The following is a 21,822-nucleotide window of genomic DNA, read 5'->3' as shown; positions in this document are numbered from 1 at the left end:
GCCTTGTCTGGATGGGGAGAGCAGACACAGCTCTCAGCCCCTGAGCTCGCTGCACCCTGAGGGTGAAGGCGTGGCCTGGTTTGGGCTCCTCACCTCCCAGGTCTAAGAGCTTGGGTTTGGGCTCCTCACCTCCCAGGTCTAAGAGCTTGGGTTGTCCCCCGGGCAGCGGTGTCTTCCCTTGGCATGGAGCGTTCTCCCTCTGAGAGCAGAGGTGCCTCTGGTGAGGGCTGAGGAGAAGCATATTCCCCTCCTCTGTCCCCTCCTGAGGCCCCGTGCCGGCAGCCAGGGCTGTCACGGCCGAGGTCCCCCTGACTGGGGTGGGACACAGTGGGGCAGGGGCAGGGCCTTGGGCTCTGGGAGGATGGGGCTCAGTGTGTGAGGGAGGTGCGGGGCTGGAGACAAGGGGTTGACCCTGGTGTCACCAGAGCCCCTTCTGCAGGTCTGTGGGACCCGGGGCCCCCGCCCCCACCCAGGTCGGAGTCCCAGGCGGCCCGCACCGCTTTGACCTTCTCACCCTGTGCCCGCCGGGTGACCTGGGTTTATGGGCGCCTATCTCCTCCACAGCTGTAGGGCCTTTATCAGCCCGATTGCAGGAGGGCACCAGGCTCTAATTGTTTTATGGTCTTTCACACTCGGGAGGAGGACAGACAGGCACCCTGGCCGCTCGCCCACCCTGTGTGCCAGGAGGTGCTGTCTGGGCAGCCGTGCAGGGCACATCCAGACCGACCCCCTGGCATGAGTCCTGCCCCAGCCACTCCACTCTGGTCCCCTGAGCCCATCGCCCGCTTGGCCCCCCTGCCCACTGCTTTTGTGTGGGGATCTGGGCTTGGCCTGATCTGTCTGCCCATGGCCCACTGTCCCTGCCTGATGGGCACCCGGCCTCGGCACCACCTGCCCCGGGTCCTTGGCCATCTTGCTCAGCCGAGCTGTACTGACGGTGGCCCACAGTGCACTGTGCAGTCCTGCTTTGTGAGCCATGAGTGAGCTGGAGTTCTCATTCGGGAAGAGGTGGACAGTGCGGTTATCACAGCTCCCTCTGTGCCAGGCAGCAAACACCTGGTGGCACTCTGCGGCCCTGCAGGACCCTTCTTGCAGATTGGGAGAAGGCAAATCCCTGCCGCTGCTCCTCTGAATGGCACCCTTTGGAGCTGTGCAGTGCACAGCCTGTACCGATGTGCATGGCAGCTCTGAACACAAGTCTGAAAAGAGAGGACCATTGCTTGGGTACTGTGCATGAGGACACTCATGCTCTTGAGACGGCAGGCCCCGCTCTGCTCCCCGTCCTGAGCTTCTCATCCTTGGGTGTCCACCTGGTGTGGGGTCCCTAGCAGTCTTTCCCTCAGGCTGGTGCTCAGCTCAGCGGGGCCCTGGCCCAGTGCCATGGTGCCTGGTTGGGGCGGAAGGTCTGGCACATGTCACTCTGCCCTCCCGCTGTGCAGGCCCTGTGGGTGCCTCTGCTGGGTGGAGCTGGCCCACCTTCCCCAGGAGGCTGCCCGAGGGTCAGATGGCCCCATGGGCCGAGGCGGCCGGGCGTGTGGCGGGCACTCAGGGAGGGTGGCGGGAAGAGCAGTGGCAGGCGCGCACTGGAGGGCAGTGCTGCGTCTGAGGTGGATCGGCAGTGCCGTGCGGGTACGGGAGCCACTTGCCGCGCTGGCGTCTCAAGACTGCAGAGTGCTCCGGAAGAGGGCATGGTGCCCTGCGGGGCCTGAGCCCTGATCTGAGCAGCTGAGGCAGGGAGACCCAGCGCCCGGCCCTGCCTCTCCCTGGGCTTGTGCAGGGCTTGTGCAGAATGCAGGGGCAAGCTGACAGAAATCCGCATCCGCAGTTCTGACCCAACAGTTTCCCGTGGAGCCATTAAACAGCAATAGCCTCCATCCCACCGGCCTGCATGAGGCGATGTCCTCGTGTTGGTTGTGAGGAAGCCGGAGTCACTCGTGAGCCCTGTTGGGGCAGCAGCAGGGTCTGAGCAGCCCCGTTTGGCTGGGCCCACCTTCCCCTCCGCTTGTTCCCTCTGCTTGCTTAGTCTGCTGCGTGTGTTGCTGGATGTCATACCTTGTGGCCTCCCGTCCATGTTGGAACATTACCTCCAATCCTTTGTGGAATAAGGCATGGCAGAGATAATAAATTTAGTTTAAAGCTGTCAGGCTTATTGACAGGGTGCCCAGGGCCCCGAGAGAATCCACAGACCCGAGGGCTTCCGGGCAGTGGGTGCGAGGAGCTCTCAGGGGATAGCAGCAGCCGGAGCCAGGCCAGTGGGAGCTGCGGTCTGTGGGGCCCAGGGTTGCTCCCTGCAGTGTGGGGCATTCACAGGAGGTAGGGGAGGGTGTGCAAGGGCCCCACGCCACTGTCCCCAGTGCTCCCCCTGCCCTGTGATTGCAGCTTCACTCTTAGGTTCCTCTGTGGAGTGCCAGTCTTCCGACTGGCGTCCTGCACCCTGCACCTGTCACCCCAGGCCCCTTGAGCCCCGCAGAGGTGGTGCTGGCCTGGGGAAGCACAGTGGGCCTGGAGGAAGCCAGGAACCATGCACTCTGTCGGGCAGCATGTCCTGTGTTTGGCTGGCTCGGTCTGTCTGTGTTGCTGTGACCCTGGGTCACTGTGAGGAGAGGAGATTGTGTCACAGTCCTGAGGCCGATGTCCAGCCCAGGGGCCAGGTTGGGGAGACTTTCGTGCTGCATTGTAGGAGGTGTAAGAGGAGGGACAGAGCTTAAAGGGAACGGGGTGGATCTCAGGAGGGCAAACCCTCGCCCCCAGGATGTGACCCCTCGAGGGATGGCCCGGCTGCCCCCATGGCCGCCTCCTGGCCCGGGCCATGTTTCTGATGTGTGAGCGCTGCTGGGCCCCTGAGGGGGCCGTGCTGCCTCGTTTCTCTCCACTCCTGCACTGTGCACTCCGGGGTCTTGTGCTGAGGGCTCACCTTGCGCCTGGTCCTCCATGCTGCCGGGTGCTCCAGGTCTTCCCTGGGCCTCACGCTGGGTGCTCTCCCGCCCGTGTCCCGGTGGGCGGCCTCCTCGGCAGTGCCAGCACCCTCTGTGGTGCGAAGCCCCTGGTGTCTTCCAGAGCCCGGGCTCCCCTCGTGCGGCATAGTCCTGGCTGTCCTGGCTCTGGGACACTTGTCCCCTGCTCGCGCTGGCCCCTGGCTCCCTCACCACCCACCCCAGGCCTCTCTCCTGCAGCTCCAGCGCACACAGGGCCAGAGCGCAAGGGTGAGCTGAGGTCCCGGCCCTGTCTCCCCTCGCTCCAGATTCCGGTCCTGTGGGTCCAGCTGCTGGAGCCTCCTAACGAAGCGCTCACTCGGAGGCACCGAGAGGGCTGTGCTGCGGTCGGCACAGGGGGCAGCTCTGGCCGAGGCTGCGGTGTCTGAAGCATTTGCACTGAGCGCGTCCTCTGCCGGTGAGAGGGCCTGGCAGGTCCTGGGGGCCTGTCCAGCCCTGGGGGACGGAGCCTGAGCCAAGGGTGACTGTGGAGAGGCTCCTGGGTGGGGGGCAGCAGGTGCCGGGTCAAGAAGGGCAGTGCCCAGACAGGAGCAGTGTCCAGGCCACGCGACCAGACGGGCGACGGCGCAGCGCCACCCACTGCCTTCCAGCTCTGTGCCAAGCCCACTGGTCACAGCGGCTGTCTGTGGAGGCAAGACAGCATTAGCATATTAGCTAATTACACCAATTGAAATAAATTAATTAAAAGGCTTAACGAGATTAGTGTGTTATCTCATAGCTGTGGCCACTGTTGGCGACAGTGCCTCTGCTGGGTGGCAGGGCGGTCCTGTTGGTGGACGAGTGTGGGGTCCCACGGTCAGCCCCAGGTAGGGCAATGGCCACTGCCACCCCAGGCCTGCCCTGCAGCGTCCGGGGACAAGGCTGAAGGTGGCTGAGGGTGGCTTTGTCTCCCTGAGGCGACCGCTCAGCTGCCCGAGGGCTGCCGACCGAGCTCGGTGACACAAGCTGCACAGAGTGGGCTCCGAAGCAGGGTTCCCCAGAGCAGAGCCCAGGTCAAAGGCCAAGGCTCGATCCCTGGGTTAGATCTTGGCCCTGCTGTTCCCTCGGACGCCTGGCCCCTCAGGCCTTTGTCGACAGGCTGCTGGCGGCCAGCTTCATGACCGCTCCCTTCATCAGAAGACCCTGCCTGTCTGTGGTTCTGTCTGCATCCTGCCTCCCTGCTCCTGGACCATACTTGCAATCCCTGGCACCCAGGTGGGACTCCGGCAGGACACGGCCCTGAAGCTACCAGGGCCGCTGCAGCCTGCAGAGCGCTGCTGCCCCCTCTGTCTCCTGCCGGTGGGTTCCTCTCCAGCCGGTGCCCTTTGCTGTGCCTTGCTTTTGCCCAGGGAGGGGCAGTACCCATTCTTGTGATAAACCTGGTGCTCCTGCCCGCTGTCTGGCCATCCCCACCCTGCCCGGCAGCTCTGCATCCTTGTCTCATCTCCATGGACGTCACCCTGTCCACACTTCAGGGAGCGGCCCAGCAGAGGGGAGGCGGCTCCTGTGTCCTTCTGGGCCAGGCCCAGGGCGGCCGGTGTCAGGAGTCGCTTTCCTGCCCCTCACGCCCCTGTGAGCCCGAGGGTCCATCCTCCCTGGTTCCTGTGGCTCCTGCAGTGCAGAGGCCACCTACCCCGTCCTGCTGACCCGAGGGTGTCCATCACCCTGACGGCCCGAGGAGCTGTGGGACAGACCTGGGGGGCTCCCGTCTTGCGCAGGCTCTGGCTCCGGAAGCTCTGTGTGATGTCTCTCTGCAGGATGCCTCGCTCTTCCGCACAGGGCGGGGATGTGGCAGGGGATGAGCTCGAAGCCCCGGGTGCTGCGCTGCCGGGCTGCTCCGCGGCTGTACCTGCTGTGCCCTCCCCTGAGTACCTCGGGCGCTGTGTGGCCCCCGGCTGTCCTCTGCGGTACTCTACGCAGAGGAGGTCCTAGGTCCTTTGCAGCACCTTCCTGCAGGCGGGCAGCAGCTGTGGCAGCAATTTCAGGTCCTAGACACAGCTCCACGCTCTGGGCGAGGTGGCCGACCTGGTCAGGGATTCAGGCCCAGCGAGGTCACAGTCTGTCGCTGCCGTGTGGAGGGCTGGTCTGACGGTGCCGTCACCCCCGCATGGCCTCCACATTCCTGTCCTGGTCAGCCGCGGGAGGGAGGCCGGGTCATGGTGCGGGTGCCAGTGGTTCTGCCGTGTGAGTGGCCAGGACCATGCTGTGTGGACCAGTGTGGTAGCCTGGAGCCCGAAGGTCGGTTTATTTGGGAGGCAAGAGGGTCTGGGACACACGGAGGAGCCCGGCTGTGAGACCTGTTAACACCTGGGGGCGGGGTGGGGCCCAGGGACCTTGACGGGAGCAGACCTCTCACGGGAAGGAAGGGAGCAGTGGCTCCCAGCCTGCCTCCCGTCAGGACAGCCTGTTGGGGTTGCCGGCCGTCTTCGGGTCCCGGGACAGGAAACGGCGATGTTGAGGTGTGCACAGGGCCGCCCCACCGTGGCTGCAGCCCGTGAGACATGGTGTCTGTGGGCACAGCACGCTGCAAAGGCTGGGAGCACGGTGCGGAGTGTGACCTGAGTCACCTGCAGCCAGTGACAACCGCTGCAGGAGGGAAGGGCGGCAGGTTTGCGGGACACTCACGCTTGGCCTTGGGAGGTCTCTGGCCCTGCCCGGCTGCTGTGCCTCCCCACAGGACTTCGCGCTGTTGCTCCAAGACGAGATTTTGGCCTCGGCCTCGGAGGGCCTTGCAGACACGGGAGGTGGAGCCGGAGCACGGTCCCAGATGAAGGCAGGAGGTGGGGGCAGTGTGGCCCAACGGGTATGGCTGTGCCTCGCCTCCTTGCCAGGGTCCGATCCTAACTGTTTCATCTGCAGTGTGTATGCAGGACATCTGCTTCCAGGGAGGTGAATAAACACGGGTTCCTGCTCAGCACAGTGGAGAGCCCTGGATGTGAGATGGAGGCTAGACAGACTCTGGAAGCCGGGGAGCGGGAGGCGGCTGTCCAGGATCAAGACTGCGGGTTCCCTGGGAAACTCCAGTCCTCCGGCTGGCGAGGCCCTGGGAGGAAGGTGCTCGTCCTTCCCAGGCCTGAAGGAGGACAGGGCAGTGCTGCAGTCCAGGCCCCACTCCAGGCTGTGGCCCCTCCGCGTCCTGTTAGAATGGGCTGCCCCACAGGAAGTGAGCAGTGGCTGGCGGGGAAGCTCCACGCCGTCGGCCCCTCTTGCCCTTCACCACCCGTGGGATCAGCCACAGGACCGGATGTCCCCAGGGGCAGGGACCTTGCTCTGAACACGGCCACCTCTGGAGCATCTAACTGAGGATCCCGCAGAGCTGGGTGGGGGCTGTGAGCCCTGCAAGCACCTGAGGAAGGGACGAGAGCCCCCTGGCCTGGGGAAAGGTCTGCTGCACACCAGGCCTGTGTCCAAAGTGGGGGGCGATGCTCTGCGTAGCCTTTGGGAGCTGGGCTGGGACCCCAGGCACCGCGAGGTCTCTGTGTGGACGGGATGCTCTGTGCTCACCACAGGCCGTCAGTGTTCCCGAGTGATGCTGTGCTACAGCTTTGCATGATGATGCCCTGGGGAAAACAGAATAAAGAGCACAGAGTTTCCCTGTTTTACTTCTTAAGACTGCACTTTATTTATCTCCAAGGAAAAAGTTTAACAATGTGTACCCTCAGGGAAGCGACTCCTTTTTCAGCCTCAGCTTGCCCACCTGTGAAGTGGGACAACAGTGTAAAGGGCTCCCCAGGTGTAAAACGGAAGTCCACGTGTCATGGCCAGTGATGGGACGGGACAGATGGTGGTGGGCACCTGACCCCCACTGCTGTGCCTGCGAGTGACGGTCCTGCTCATGCCTCGTGACTGCTGAGCTCAGGGTCCCTCACTCTGCCTCCACAGCCGGGCAGCAGAGACTCCAGGACGATCAGCAGAGGAGCCGTCAGGGCTGAGCTGGTACCGGCAGAGCGGGTACTGGCACAGGACCCGAACCCGGCCGTCATCCCTGCCAGCTCTTGGCAGAGCCGCTGGTCAGGCAGATGCTGGCTCCTCAGGGGAAGCTGCTCCCGCTGCTTTTGTTCTCTTCCTGGACAGCACTGCCTGGGGTGCTGGAGCTGACCACACCCAAGACAGGGCAGCCTAGAGCCCACCGGTAGCCCAGGCCAGCAGGCGCCAGGGGCTGCCCGAGTGTGGAGAGCCAGAGCTGCCCTCCTCCCCGGGGGCGGGCCGGGCTGCTGGGTGCTCTGGAGACAGACGAAGCCCACTCGAGCGCGTGGCTGGCTGCCAGAACACAGCAGGCTCCCAGTGTCCTCTGTTCTCCACCCTGGTGGCTGACAGGGTGAGCTCTCTCCTTGGGGTGCACAGAGCTTGGGCCCAGAGTTGTGGGTTGTTCTGTGGGGAGAAGCTTTCTTTCAGCCCCTACTGTGCGGCCCGGCAGGAGGACCCAGGCACAAGGACAACAGGAGGAACAGCAGCTGAGGCGCACCCTCAGCAACTCAGGGCCCCGGTCATCAGTGGAGCAAATTATAGTGCCCCACTGCGCGTACGAATGGCAAGGGCCCACGAGAGCTCTGCACAGGTCCCTGCGTCCGACCTGCTCTCAGGACAAGCGCCTCAGTCCCGTGACAGCCCCGTTTTGTGCTGGGGCAGTGTTCACAGTGGGCCTGGGGTCCACAGAGCCTTTGGTCCTTTTGTCCCCGGCAGGGAGGGCACAGATGTCCTTGGCCTCGTGGAGTCGGGGGCAGGGCGGTGTGCCCTCAGGCACTGGGGCGATAACACTGCCCCCAGGAGTCGGGTGTGCACTGGGTACTTTATCTTATTTAGCTATTATTATTTTGCCAGCATCAGATTGATTTATTTATTGTACAAGGTTTAATCAATCTTATTATAAACACAGATGAACAGCAGACCGACAGGCCAAAAAACATATAGAACACATAAAACAACCACACTCAACTAAGGTACACTCTTAGATACTCTGGCCATGCTGGGTTAAAATTCCTTCTTCCCGTTGGCTTTTACTTTGCACTTTCTTTGTACTTTAGTTTTCTTATATAAGAGAAACCCTGTGTTGCTCAAACTCGTGTGCCTGGGCCACTCCCGCAACAGGGCAATCTCCAGGGGCCGCCCTCTTCCTCTGGTTGGCTCAGTGTGATCCCTTACGCAGAGCCGCGCCCCGCTGTGTGCAAACACTGCCTCTTTACCCACAGGCCGGTTCTCTCGTGCCCCTGGCGTCCGGGCTCACCCCGGTCGTGGCTCCGTGTGTCCGAGGGCTTCCTTGGTCCTCAGCGCGGGCAGCAAGCAGGCAGGAAAATGAGTCAAGGTCTCTGCCTGCCGCACTTGGGCGCTGCCCATGCTGTGGTGGGACAGACCTGGAGGCGGGTGGAGCAAAGGAGCCAAGGGCCTCTAGCTCGAGTGGTGCTGGGCCAGCTCTGGACTCTTTGTGCTTCACAGGGTGCTGACATGATGGGCTGCTCCCTGACAGGGCCCAGGGGACGAAGACGCCCTCAAGTACGTGCGGCGGGATGGCCCAGCCTTGCCAGGGTCCACGTGCCATCTGTGACGCTCTTGTCTCCGCCTTGGAAACAATGATGTTGTCATTATTGATGACGAGAGTGGCGGCTCTGCGTCGGGCATGGTGTGGGGGCCCGGTGGACCCCCATGGTCCCTTGTAGCCAGTGTCCCCGGGCCCCTTTCAGGGGGAAGCACTGGAGTCAGGCCCTGGATTTCCTGGTGACCTCCTGTAGTGACAGGAAGTGGGTCTGGGAGACGGGCGGTGTGATGTCTCTTCCTGGGCAGTGCTGGATGGTTACTGACCCTCGCTGCTGGCTGGCCAGCCTCTGCACTGCCCTGCAGATGCTGGGTGGGCATCTGTCTGTTACGTTTCAGCCCCTGAGGCTCCAGCACTGACCAAAGGCCAGACACCAGAGTGGAGCCATCTCAGACCCAGAGCCATCTCCAGGCCTCTGCCCCCCTCACACTCAGGCACGGAAAATGAGGCGCAGGAGGCTGATGTGTGGAGGATGGAAGCCTCAGCCTGTCCTGTGTCCCTCCCTGGATAGGGCTCGGTGGAGTGCAGGTTGCAGGCATGGGGGCCGTGGGCCGGAGGGGCTCTGTCCCTGTACAGGGGTGTCTCCTGGGGGGGAACGCTTGCTCCCTGGGCGCTGGGCCGCAATGCTGAGCTCTGCTATGCTGTGTGCAGCTCTCAGGGCAGCGTGGGGCAAGAGTTCTGCACCTGGGCTTAGTCCAGCTGGGCCTTGTGTGCGGCCACAGAGCCTGCCCCATAGGTGCCCTGTGTCCAGGGACAGTCATCGCAGGACAGGCCCTCTGCACCACTGAGTTGAGGGTGTGGTGGACAGACGTCCAGGGGTCAGTGTGTCCTTCCTGGAGCCCCCAGCCACATCACGAAGGGACACTTTCTGCCAGAGCTGTGCCCAGGCAGATGTGAGCCTGTAGCCATAAAGTGGGAGCAGGGAAGAATTTACAGCCAGGCTGTAAAGTAATAACACAGAGAGGCCGTTTCCTGGGTTCAGGCAGAGGTGAGCCGGGGTTCAGAAGTTCAGGCCTGCAGCCCCTCCTGGGCGGGGTGGCCTTTGGGTGGTGCTGCCGCCTGGTGCCCTGCCCACAGGCTCCTCCGCTGTGCCAGGGTGGCCCCTGTGGGTGCTGGGCCGGGTGCTGTGCCTCAGCCATTTCCTCGCTACCGCCTGGGGAGGACGGCCCCTCACCCTGTGGGCACAGGCGGGCGGCTGAGCTCTGCTGTGGGGGACCAGGGCCCGACTGATCCTGGCCTTCCTCCAGCCATGCGGGACTGGGCGAGGCTCCTCTTTGCTTCCTCTTTGTTCCGGTAGGATGGCACATCCTGTCCTGAGCTCTGCGCCAGCTCCGGTCTTCTGTCCCTCCTCCTCTCTCTGTGGTCCTGGGCTCAGAGATGGGGCCTTGGGTCATCCTAGCATCAGGGGTGAAAAAGTGGCTTTGGCCGGAGGAGCTCAGGGAGCAGGCGTCAGGTCCAGTTTGGTGCTGCCCTGGGCGCTGTACCTGCTGAGGGCACCTGACGAGGCCTGAGTGGCGGCCTCTTTTGCGGAGTCTCCCTGTGGCAGCTCAGTCTGGAGGAGGGGCCCGTCACGCCTCCCAGCTGTGGCTCCACAGGTCTCACAGGACAAAACTGAGTATGGAGGCGTCAAACACGTGGCCAGTCCCGGGGACTGTGTGTCAGCACCCTCCCTCCTGGTCCCAAAACCAGGGGGCCCTGTCCTGTTCTTCTGGCCAGCTGGGCACAGCTTCTGACTTGGGACTCCAGAGGCAGTAAGAGGTGGAGCAGAGGTATTGGTGGCTCCCAGGGCCCCGGGGGTCTACTCTTCCGTAAGCCCAGGCTAAGGACAAGGACGAAGGCGCCATGCAGCTAGAGCTGCGGCTGCCAAGGGGGTCAGGTGCACGGTGAGGCCAGTGTGGGGGTGCCTGAGTCCTCGTCCAGGGGCCCTGACTTTTTCTTCCCTGGGACCACAGAAGCAGCCTGTTACTGGCACAAAGACTGGGATGGGCCCAGGGTGGTGGCGAGGACAGGAGGCTTCTGTGGACCCTGACCAGGCTGGGAGCTGGGTGGATGGGGACCGTGGGGGCCAGGCTTGGGGAGGGTGGAGGAGCAGGGAGGTGGCCGGCTGGAGCCCACTGGCCTTGGTGCCTCTGTCCCCTCTGCCACCTGAAATTATGTGATTGGACAGGTGCTTCTCAGTGCCCCTCCATCCGCAGAGACCAATTAATTGTTCCTAGCAGGCGGCCTGGCCCCTGGGAAACGCAGAAGGTGGGGCGTCCTCACTGTGAGGGTTGGGAAGGCAGAGCTGGCAGTGGGGGTCACACACCAGGTCCTAGGCCTCTGGGCAGATGGCAGGGCCGTCGCCTGTCCTGGAGGCTGGAGGGGCTGAGATCAATCGCACAGGAAGATTCTTAGCCTGGCAGGCACTTTGGGTGCTCTGCTGGTGGTCCCAGACGTTGTTAACCTGACCAAAGTGAACGGTGAGGAGGGGTGGCAGTGGAACCCACGTGAGCGGGCAGGTAGTCAGACAAGAGCCGAGGGTGCCGACGGAGGTGCACTGACTCAGGCCAAGTGGACCTCAAGTGCACAGATCTTCCCAGAGGCTCCTTTGTTTGTCCACCTGAAGAAGTCGGCCCTGATGGTGTTCTTGGCTGTGGGGAAACTATGGACGCACGCCCTGGGAGAAGATGATCTAGATCACAGCAACCGGGATGCCCTGGATGCCATGTCTGTCATCCGAGAAAGTCATCCCAGATCCAGGAAGCCCAAGCTCTGAGCAGTCCTGTCGAGAAAGCGCGCCCGAGGAGCAGCTGGGCCCTCCAGCAGCACTATGGCATTCTCGGAGACCTCAGAACCCGCACGCCCTGCCTCCCAGGACAACTTACTGTGGTGGCTGGCCCAAGTGACATCCAGGCCCAGGCCCTTGAAGCAGTGAGGGGCTGTGGGCTCCTCTCCAGCTCGTCGCCCTGAGAGCCTGCATGCATGGGGCAGAGCCAGAAGGAGGGGCCTGCTGGGACTGTGGCCCTGGTCCTATACCCCAAGCCCCAGATGTGCCAGCCCCCCATGTGCTCAGCACAGGGCACTTCGGGAGCCACAGGGCCGCCGGAGCTCAGACGCCAGTGTGGTGCATAGTAGGTACTCGTGGGGTGACCTAAGGAACCAGCGCTCATCCCCAGGGTCACCTGGAAGTTGAAACTGGACTTTGCTCTAAGGACAGACACGCAGCATCACGATCACACCCTGGATAAAGAAACAACTTTGTCCTGGGCTTGATTGCATCGTGGGACAAATGCAAGGAGGGCTGAGGATGGGGAGCTGAGTCCAAGATCCCCCAGACTGGCTGCACCTGCCTTCCTGCCAAGTGGCCCAGGCAGCCAGCCCCTGTCTGTGTGTCCGTCTGTCTGCATCCCTTTCCTATCTCTGCTTTTTACCCTTGGAAGCCCTCTCTGGACCCCTCGACCCCTCTCCCAGCCTCTGCCCCAGCTTTGCCACCCTTGATCTCGGGGTCTTGCCCTGGGTGAGTCTAACCTGCCGTGCCCACGAGGTCTTGGTCTTGAGAGGGCAGCAGTCTTACACGACACTCTTGTCCTACAGAAGTCGGTTGGGGTGCAGGGAATCTCTGTGTGTTTCTTGTAGTTACATAGAATCTATGATTATTTAAAACCAAAAAGTATGATAAAAAACATCATGTATTCCAGGATTGTCTTTATGTGGCTGGAATTAGACTGCGTGTTTGAGGGAGTTTTGGGGGCTGAATTTGGGAGGTCTTGGGGGGCTCCAGGCCTTCTTGCCTGGATGTGGCGCAGCTAACGGTCAAAGCCCTTGCAACCCCTCCCTGGGCCCTGAGTGAAGGGCTTCCCCCCAGAACTGAGGCTTTGCACAAGTGCTGGGCAAGGTGACGCTTGTACAGTGGGATTCTTCCAAGGGCCCTGGAGCTGGCTTGTCCTTGGAGCCTCTTGGGAGAGGCAGGGCCAGGATGTCACAGGCTTGCATGGGTTTGAGCCAGAGGGACACAGGACAGGCAGGGTCTGCCCAGTGGGCCGAGGCTGGCCCTGGCCCTGGGCACCCCTGTTGCTTGGCACTGAGGTGGAGGCCTGGAAACCGTGCCCTTAGGAAGGCTCCTTTGCAGAGGGGTCAGAGCCGGGCTAGAGGTGAGATCTTGTTGGTGGCCCCTCCCTGAAGTCTTTTGCTGGGGTTTTCTGTGGTCCTCAAGCCCTTGAGAGAGGGACACTCACTCCTCCCTTCCCCATCTGCAAATGGGGACGTTGGGGACCCCTGTTCAGGGTGCCTCTCGAAACCCGGAGCCCTTTCTCGGCACGATGTTTCTAAATGGATGAAATCAGCACTGAAGGTTGTAAGAGGACCAGTGAGGTCGAATCGTCACGCGTTAGTGATGCCGGAGTCGTGTGCTTCCGTGTGCACAGCCAGCTCGCTCTGAGTCATCACTGCAGGGCAGAGGGGACGCTGGCACAGCCACAGGCTTTCCACGTGCCCATGCGAGTGTCATACGCATCCACGACAGGGTGCACACCGTGTCACAGAGAAGCTGGTGGGACACGGGTATCTAAACCCAGGCCACTGGCACCATAGCAAGGAAATGGTGGGGCCACAGCTGAGGAAGGCTGCAGCTGCAATGCAGCGTCCCGTGGAAGCCAGCGAGGAGGTCTAAGTGAAGCCCTCATCCGCCCAGTCTCCCCTCAGAGCCTGTTTTGCACAGGGTGAAATGCATGTTTCCCAATACTGCTGATTTTCTTCCAGAAGAGGAGGGGACAATCCCTCGTTTCCCTCTGTGACAGCACAGTGGAGAGGTACGCAGGCCAAGGGCTGTGAAATCCTGCCACATTAAATCCCAAGCCCGGTAAACACCCCACAGGGAGATGGGGTCTTGAAGGTTAGAAGCCTTGGCTGTGGCCTCGGGAGCCAGTGGGTGGGAGAGCAGGAAGCTCGGTTGTGGGTGGTCAAAGACTCTCCTGTGACCTCATTTTCACAATCCATACATTGGGTGATAAGACCCAGCCATACGGTGCTGTGATGAGGATGGAAGGGTCAGAACTTGAGCAGGTGCCAGTCTTCGGGGCTGTCTGCTCTGCATGACCCAGATAACTGCACAGTGCTTGGAGAGGGTCTTAGTTACTTTCTTGTTGCTGGGACAAAATATCTGATACCCACAAAGTAAAGGAGGAGAGATTTGTTTTAGTTCACAGTTCACAGCAGTTTTACTCCATAGCCAGCTGGCTCCAAGGGAGGGTGGCATGGCAGGGGGCATCACAGAGGAGAAACAGCCCCTGGCAGGGCAGGCAGGAAGCAGCGAGCCTTCCCTTTATATTCCATCCAGTCCACAAGCCTAGTGGTGGGTGCCACTGATACCCACGGTGGGGTTTAACTCTTCAGTAAATGGCTCATGCACACCTAGAGCTGTGCTAAACCCACCAGTGGACTAATCCAGCACCACACACCTGTGATCCAGTACCACACACTCATGCCCAGCATCACACACTCGTGATCCAGCACCACACACCTATGTCTGAGTGTCACACACCTGAGATCCAGCATCACACACCAGTGATCCAGTCACTCCCAAAAGCCCCACTGATGAGCTCATGAGGCTTTGGGGGACACCCAGGTGTGAGCCATAACAGAGTGGTCATGGCAGGACTCTCTGTGGCTTCCTTCCTTGGGGATGCACATCATGGCATGCTGATGGTTCCCTACTGAGAACACACGAGGACAGGTGTGTGCTCCAGGCAGTGGGGTGGGGACACAGGATATGGGGGACACTTTACTCACACCTTGCACATATCCATCCCAGCACAGTGGCTGCCATATAGTTGGCATCCACGGAGCATTAGCAGTGTCTGTAACTCTCCCTGGGTTTCTCACTGATGCCCTGGGGACACTTGCAACCTCTCCCTCAGGGCCCTCTGCAAGACCCAGTGGGGACTGCTTATGAGGTGCCAGCATGACCCACAGTGCCACGTGTCTGCTCACTGGTAAGTGGCAATTCTGTCGAAGGAGAAGAACTCTAATGAACTCATTGAGAACAAAATTAAGAAAATAATACCATTAACAATAGCCTCAAGAATAAATAAATACTAAGAAATTAACCTAACCAAGGAAGTGAAAGACCTACAGTGGAAACTGCAGTACTCTGAAAAGGAGATGGAGGACACATCAAAAATGGGAAGAGCCTTTCCTTGCTTGCTTCTGCTGCCTTCCGCTTGCCATGAACGGGTTCTCTTCTGTGTTGCCCCTCTGTCAAGCCACCTTGCCTTGGAAGCAGCTGATTATGGACTGAACTTCTACAGACTGAGCTAAATAAACCTTTCCCCTTTAAAAAAATGGAAAGTTATCTCCTGTTCTTGGATACACGGAACCAGTACTGTGAAAATGGCCATACTTTCAAAACTGAAACACAGATTTAACACAAATTCCGATCAAGATACCAACAGCGTTCCTCACAGATCGAGAGAAAATAATCATAAAATTCATATGGAACCAGAAGAGAACCAGAATAGCAAAAGTATCCCTGGGCAACAAGAGCAAAGAAGGCAGAAGCTCAATCCCCGATTTCAAGTTATATCACAAATCTTCAGTAATTAAAATAGCACAGTACCAGCACAAAACAGACATGAGGATCAATGGAGCGGACCAGCCAGAAACAACCCCAGGCACACTCAGCTACTTGATCTTTGGAAAAGGGGCGGAAGACACACACTGGAGGAAAGACAGCCTCTTTAATAAATGGCGCTGGGAAAATTGGATATCCACATGTACAAGATTGAGATTAGACCCATGTATCTCACTAAACTAAAATCAAAATGGGTCAGAGATCTAAATGAGAAAACCCAAACACTTAGTCTGATGGAAGATAAAATAAGTTCACCTCTTGCATAGGCAGAGGCTTTCTGAACAGAATCTCAGTGGCATAAGGAATAATACCAAGAATAAGCAAATTGGGTTATATCAAATTAACAATCTTCTGCACAGAAAAGGAGAAAACAAACAGGGTGAAGAGACAGCCTGCAGCATGACAAAAATATTTTGCTAGCTATTTATCAGAGGACTAACATCTGGAATATGTAAAGAACTAAAAATATTAGACCCCCCAAGATAAAATCCCCAGGAAAAATGAACAAGTGAAATGAACAGACACATCTCAGAAGAAGCACAGAAAGGGGCTGTTCTGCACTGTTGGTGGAGCTTAAACTAGCACGACCACTACGGAAATCAGTGTGGAGATTCCTCAAAAAACTAAAGCTAGAAATTCCATTTGATCCAGCTCCTCTCCTGCTGGGTATCTTCCCCGCAAAGCTAAAGACTTTGTTTGCAGTGGCACCTGCATGTCCATGTCTGCAGCACAGTTTATAATAGCTCAATCTTGGAAGCAGCCTACACGTCCATCAACAGATGAACGGATAGAGAAAATGTGGCATTTATACAAATACAGTACTACTCTGCCATAAGGAAGGATAACCTTGAGTCATTCACAGGCAAATGGATGCAATTTGAGAATACAATGCTTAGTGAAATAAATCAGATACACAAACTTAAATATCACAGTTTCTCCTGTATGAGAGACTTTCCCTCTTTCCCTGTCTCTGTCTTTGTCTCTCTGTCTCTGTCTGTCTATTTGCCTGTCTCTCTCTCTCTCTGATGGGGATAAATAGGAAGCAGGCAGATCTTTTTCTAATGGGTGGGCAAACAAGAGATGGAGGGAGAATGAGGGGAGGGAAAGGGATGGACTAAAAACCAGAAGTGGGGGGACAATGATGGGAACAGGGTTTTGCCAGTGAGAAGGGGACCGGGGTGGGAAGGAGCAGGGAGAGAAGGGAGGGGTGAGGAAACGAGGCCTCAGATGCTCGTGCGTGCACCGACACCCCACGACAAGTGTGGTCATCACATACTGGGCACAAGTACTAATAAACAAAAAGGGGGCTGCACCCAGTGATCGCACCCGGCCAGGAGCTGGGAGCTGCTGTGGACCCTGGCGGCTGTTCCTCGCTCAGGCCCGGGTTAGGCCTAGGTCTGGGTCCCTGGCCGCAGCTCCTCCTGTTGCTGGTCGCAGCTCCAGGGCCTGGACTCCAAGGACCCGGCCTGGCCGCCTGCTGCCCTGTCCCCTCGCCCGCTGGCCCTGGGTCCTCCACGCGCTCAGGCATCCTGGCATGCTTCCTGTCTGTGTCTCTCCCTCCTGCTGGAACAGGGCCCGAGGGACAGGGACTTTCTCTTGCTCACGGCTCTCACTGGTTTTCTGCCTCCAGACAGTGCTCTGGGCTGTGCAGAGCCCCGTGGTTCCTGGGTGGCCTGAACTCTCCTCCTGCTAAGGCCGGCTCCCTCACCCCACGCTCTGCCCTCTGCAAGGCGTTCATCACCCCAGGCTGCCCCTCACCCCAGGCTGCCCCGCTTTTGGGGCTGACCTCGAAGGAACAAAGTCTCTTCTTTAGGGATCAGCTCTGCCGGGCTGGTGTCCACAGAAGCTGCTCTGCATGGTCCTGAAGGCGGGTGCCTGCTCCTCTTCAGCTGGTCACCCCATTTCCGAGCTGTCCTTCTTTTCTGCCATTCAGGAAGATAGGCAAAGGGGCCCACTCTCTTCTTTCAAAGATTCCCCTATTTGGCTGGCTGCCCTCTGCCAGGGATATTCCTTGCTGTGACCAGAGCCATGTGGTGCAGGAGCAGAGACTCTCCTGCCCCAGCCTCCGCCCCAGGTGGGGTGATAAGGAACCCATTAGACTCACACCTGAGCCCCAGGGTTCTGTGGGTGGATCCTGGGGGTCGGGAGCTCAGGGGTCCCCATGAGAGTCTCGCTTCTGTCCTGTAGACCTTGGGGACCTGGGGCTGGGGACAGCGAGGCTCTGCTCCCCTCAGGGCCTCAGGCTCCAAGACTCCGGCCAAGGTGCCCGGCAGCACCTCCTGCCCATGTCCCTCCACGTCCCTGACTGTGGGCGTGGGCTGTCTGGTCTGTGCTCCCCGATGCTGGGGAGCAGCGCTGGGGGGCAGGGCCTCTCGCCTGCCTCTTCTGCAGGGGTCAGCACACCTGCTGTGTGGGGCTGGATGCCTCCAGGTCAGCAGCCATCCCTTCTCGTCTTCCTGGTCTACACCGCACCCCGCTCTTTTATGATCCCTTCAAATAACATCCCAGGATTCAGGTGATAAAGACCAGGGGACCTGTTGGGGCTCTAATTGCCACCAGATGATTTTACAACCTCCAGGCGATGAGAGGGTTGTAACTTCCCCCGCAGCAGCCCGCCCAGGTCACACAGCGGTCAGGGGGAGGGGAGAGGCCTCTTCTCCAAGCCTGGTCCCCGCCTGCCTGTCACCCTGGCGGTGCCACCTGGCGACTCTGGCCTGATGTCCCTCTGTCCCTTACCGGGTCCTGGGCCCCAGCCCTGTTGGTTGGTGCCAACTGTACTGACGTTGCCAGCAGGGGGCGGCGAGGGCCAGGCAGACAGGGACCACATCGCAGCGCGGGGCTTGGTAGTTCAGCGGTGTGTGTCAAGCGTACTGCAGCCAGATGCCGGAGAGGGTGGGTGGCTGATAGTTTGAGTCCTGAGTTATGTGTAAAGTTCACATATATAACTGAATTATGTAGCAGGCGCAGTGGTGCACGCCGGTGAACCCAGCACTCTGGGAGGCTGAGGCAGGAGGATTGCAAGTTGGAGTCCAGCCAGGGCAACTCAACGGGTTGGTGAGACCCTGCCTCAGAATGAGAAATAAGCAAATGGATTGTAGCTGTGGCTGTGTGAAGCCCTGGGTTGGTTTAACAACCCCATGGGGTGGTTAAAGCCCAGCGGCAGGTGAGCCTGTGTGGACTCAGCGTCTGCTGTGCCGTATCAGCTGGCCTCACGTTGCCCGCATGGCGGGGTGGGTGTGTGAAGTACAGTGTCAGGTGGGAGGCAGGACCTCGGGCCATGGGGACCTCTCATCCTGCGGAGGTCCAGGGTCTGGGGGTGAAAAGAAGAATCACCCTGAAGGATAACACGGACCTGATCTGTGAAGACGGCCCTGGGAGCCCCACAACCGAGTCCTGTGCTACTCCAGCGTCCTGCTTCCTGAGGGCAGGCAGGGAGAACGCCCGCACTGGGCACGGGGAAGGACAAAAGGCGGGAGAGGGACGCGGCACCCGGGGCTCCCTTCAGTGGCCAGCACAGTCTGCACTGTGGAGGGTGGAGCAGGAGAGGCCTCAGAAGCTCTGCTGCTCCCTCCCTGGCTCGCAGGTGACCCCAGCCACCTGGCTTCCACCGGCCTGGTCTCCACCCCAGCGCCTGGGCTGCAGGCCCCAGCTCCCCAGCCCCGGGTCCTTCCTGGGACCCTGGGACTGCAGGGCCTGGCTACACATGCTCTGGTTCCCAGGTTCTGTTCTGGTCTTCCTCTTGGCCTGCCTGCTTCCTTTCCTCCTTTTCTTTCTTTTTTAAAATAAATGATTTCCGGAGTCCATTTTTCTGATGGCTGTTGGCAGGGTTTGCAACCAGCAACCTTCCTCTGCCCGGGCTCATTAGCTCCCTTCCTGCCCTGTTGTGTGATGTGGATGTGTGGACCACAGCAGTCTCTCTGGGCCTGGCCCTGTCCTCACTGGCCTTTCCACGGTGACCTTGGCATGGTGGGAGGCTGGTGTGGCCGGGACAAGAGCGCGGGGAGCAGCTGGCAGGGGCGGACGGGCCTGGTCTTTGCTCCCCGGGACGCAGCAGTGGTGGCAGCCTTGTTCCACCAGGCCTGGAGGCTCGGCCTCCCCGGGAGCCACTGAGTCTGCAGAAAGAGATCAGCGGGGGCGCACCTTGCAGGTCGCGGTGTGGGGTGCGCCCAAGGCCCCTTGCTTGGAACTGGGCTGGGAAGCGGTCACCAGCTCTGACGCGTTCGTGGGGCAAAACTGCGGGCTCCGTCTCCCCGGCCCCTCCTCAGCGGCTCTCTTGACTCCTTGCCCTTCCACTGCGATAATTCTGCCTCACGGAGGCCCAAAGCCAGGAGCCGGGGTCCGAGGACGGGAGCCTCAGGCACCCACGTCAAACCCTGTGCTCCCGCGGCTGCCTTCCTCAGGGGTGTGTCACAGTGACTGCCCGCGGTCACTGCGCAGTGCGGTTTTAGGGTCTGGGCACGGAGGGGAGCACAGAAGGGGCTGCCAGGCTGCTGGAGCCCAGTCTGGAGCTGGACTCTACTTCCCTTGGGCGGGGGAGGTGCCTGAGATTGCATCTGCCAGGGCCTGGGAGAGGAGCTGCGGGGCTGGGCACAGGGGCCCGAGAGGGCAACGGCGTTGGGTGGGTGAAGGCTGTGGGGCAGAGGACGTGCTGCTTCCTCCTTTGCGTGCAGGTCCACCTGGCACCGCCCTGCTCATTCACACACGCTCACCATTCCCTCCAGGGCAGGATTCTCTCCAAGTGCCACTGGGTTTGCTCTTGTGTCATGTGCACCTGGGCCTCCTGCTCAGTTCTGCAGCGGTGTCCACCACCCCTGGGGTCTGGCCACCTTTCAGTTAAACAGCTCCCCGCTTGTGTTACAGAAGAGGAGTTTGGGTATTTGGTGGCTGTGGAAGTAACTGCTGTCACGCTCTTGTGTATATCACCTAGAGGTTTTCTGTGCACGTCTGAAGGCACAGAAGTGTGTGCACACTGCGCGCAGATGTGAAACGCCTGCTGTCAGCCAGACCCGCGAATGCAGCAGCGCACACATCCCACACGGGCCTTAGGACTAAGCTTTCCTTCCAGTGCTGGGAGACAGACGTCGGTGCTGGAGGAATCACACGGCGGAGCTGGGGCGCGACGGGGGTGCGTGGGGTGATTCTGGGCAGGGTGGTGAGCATCGGTGTGCAGACCGGAGAGGAGGAGAGAGAGGCAGGCCATCGCTGGCCGGGGGCCTCAGGCTGAGGGAGTGCACAGCAAGTGCCAAGGCCTCGGGCAGTGCCTGCAGGTGGCTAGGAGGCGCCTGGTGGGGGACACAGGCTCCACACCAGCTGTGGGGGGCCTGGACTCTACGCCACCGAGAAGGAAAGGAACGGAGGCTGGTGAGAACCCTCATCTGCATCTCTGGCTGCTGAGGGAGGGCCAGGCCCGGGTGAAAGCTGGGAGAGTGTTGGGGACGTGGCTGCAGACGTCAGGGAACACGTGCTGGCTGGTGTTGTGGGCGGGTGGAGAGCTGGATTTGCTGCGAGGACAGGAGAGTCCAAATGTGCGTGGCCTTCACTCAGGGTGGAGCAAGGCCGTGGGGGAGGCAGGCCCGGTGCCAGAGGTGGGCCGGGGTGTTGGCCGCTGTGGGGAGTGAGGTGTTCACTTGGCCGTTGTGCAGGGGCTGACCCTTCCTCCCCGAGCCTGAGCTGCCGTGGGACTTGCTTTGACCACAGTGCACAGCAGAAGTGGGGTGTGGCCCAGAGTGAGTCCTCAGGGCTGGGGTCCTGTGGCCCCGTTGTCTGTCACCTGGCCAACAGCTGTCAAAGCCTGACCAGTGAGTGAGGGCGTCTGGAGTCCCTCAGTGGCCAGCGGCTTCCCAGCTGGCACAGACCGGGACGAGCCAGCCAGGGTTGTGAGGATGGACTCTGCTGCAGCTGATTTTAAGCAGCAGTGCTTGGGGTGCGTCGTTAGGCAGCAGAGGCTGCTCAGCAGGTCGGGAGGGTCCTGTCTCTTTCTTACCAGAGTGAGATGGCACTGTGGTGCAAGCCCGTTCCCACGCAGGGTGCACCCGTGCTGCTCTCCCGAAGGCACACGCAGTCGCCCCGCGTTCTGAGCAGCCGGGTGAGCTTCACAGGAGGCTGCTCCTGCAGTGTCTCTGCGTCTCACTACACCTCCTCCGTGCTCGTTCTGGTGCGCAGGATCCACACGCAACCCCTGGTTGCCTTGTTCTGGGGACACGTCCCGAGACACGCATCCCCAGAAGGGTTGTGGCATAAACAGCAGAGCGTGCACTTGTCCTGGGAGTTGCTTGCAGCAGCTCGTGTAGCTCTTGTGGGGCCACAGTCTGGCACGTGGCTGCCACACGAGCTCCGGTGCTGGACAGAGGGGAGCTCTGGTGCTGGACAGGGGGCCCTCGTGCAGCCAGACTCGCTGGTCTGAGTGCTTTGCGTGGAAAGCGGCTGGAACAAAGTTGCCTCTCAGGGCACTGAGGAGGCCACACTTTCTCGGGTGGAGTTGGCCCACGCATCAAACAGCCTGCACTTGCTGATCCGGAAGGCGCAGGAGCCCCTCTTGCTACTGTGTGTGCATTTTAAACTATGCATGAGGTTGAGAATACTGTCAGTGCTTAGTATCAATTTGTGTTTTTCCTGTGAGTCTCTTGTCTTGGCCTTTTGCCCACTTTCTACTGCTTGGTTTGCTTTTTAAAAAATAGAATCATGAAAGGTCAGTGGATACTAAGGAAATGTTA

At 60.1% G+C, this 21,822-nt stretch overlaps 1 protein-coding gene across 1 annotated transcript in view; it reads right to left on the bottom strand.

Moving 5' to 3' along the window:
• Window positions 1–3,142: 3,142 nt before the first annotated feature.
• The window catches only part of Isx (intestine-specific homeobox), a 36,499-nt gene continuing 17,819 nt past the window's right edge, over window positions 3,143–21,822 (bottom strand). The window contains exons 7-18 of the mRNA XM_005374701.1: window positions 21,093–21,558; window positions 19,422–19,560; window positions 19,049–19,221; window positions 8,415–8,643; window positions 8,197–8,323; window positions 7,103–7,302; window positions 6,842–6,979; window positions 6,629–6,669; window positions 6,477–6,532; window positions 5,598–6,045; window positions 4,845–4,979; window positions 3,143–3,616 (exon numbers count right to left, since the gene is read on the bottom strand). Coding sequence (XP_005374758.1) covers window positions 3,143–3,616; window positions 4,845–4,979; window positions 5,598–6,045; window positions 6,477–6,532; window positions 6,629–6,669; window positions 6,842–6,979; window positions 7,103–7,302; window positions 8,197–8,323; window positions 8,415–8,643; window positions 19,049–19,221; window positions 19,422–19,560; window positions 21,093–21,558 — 2,626 coding nt within the window. The remainder of the gene's footprint in view (window positions 3,617–4,844; window positions 4,980–5,597; window positions 6,046–6,476; window positions 6,533–6,628; window positions 6,670–6,841; window positions 6,980–7,102; window positions 7,303–8,196; window positions 8,324–8,414; window positions 8,644–19,048; window positions 19,222–19,421; window positions 19,561–21,092; window positions 21,559–21,822) is intronic.

Source organism: Chinchilla lanigera, unplaced genomic scaffold, assembly GCF_000276665.1.
Source record: "Chinchilla lanigera isolate Chin_1 unplaced genomic scaffold, ChiLan1.0 scaffold00004, whole genome shotgun sequence".
In the NCBI taxonomy this organism is placed as follows: Eukaryota; Metazoa; Chordata; class Mammalia; order Rodentia; family Chinchillidae; genus Chinchilla; species Chinchilla lanigera.
The sequence above is the reverse complement of the archived record's forward strand: the minus strand, read 5'-3'. Positions and strand labels throughout refer to the sequence as shown.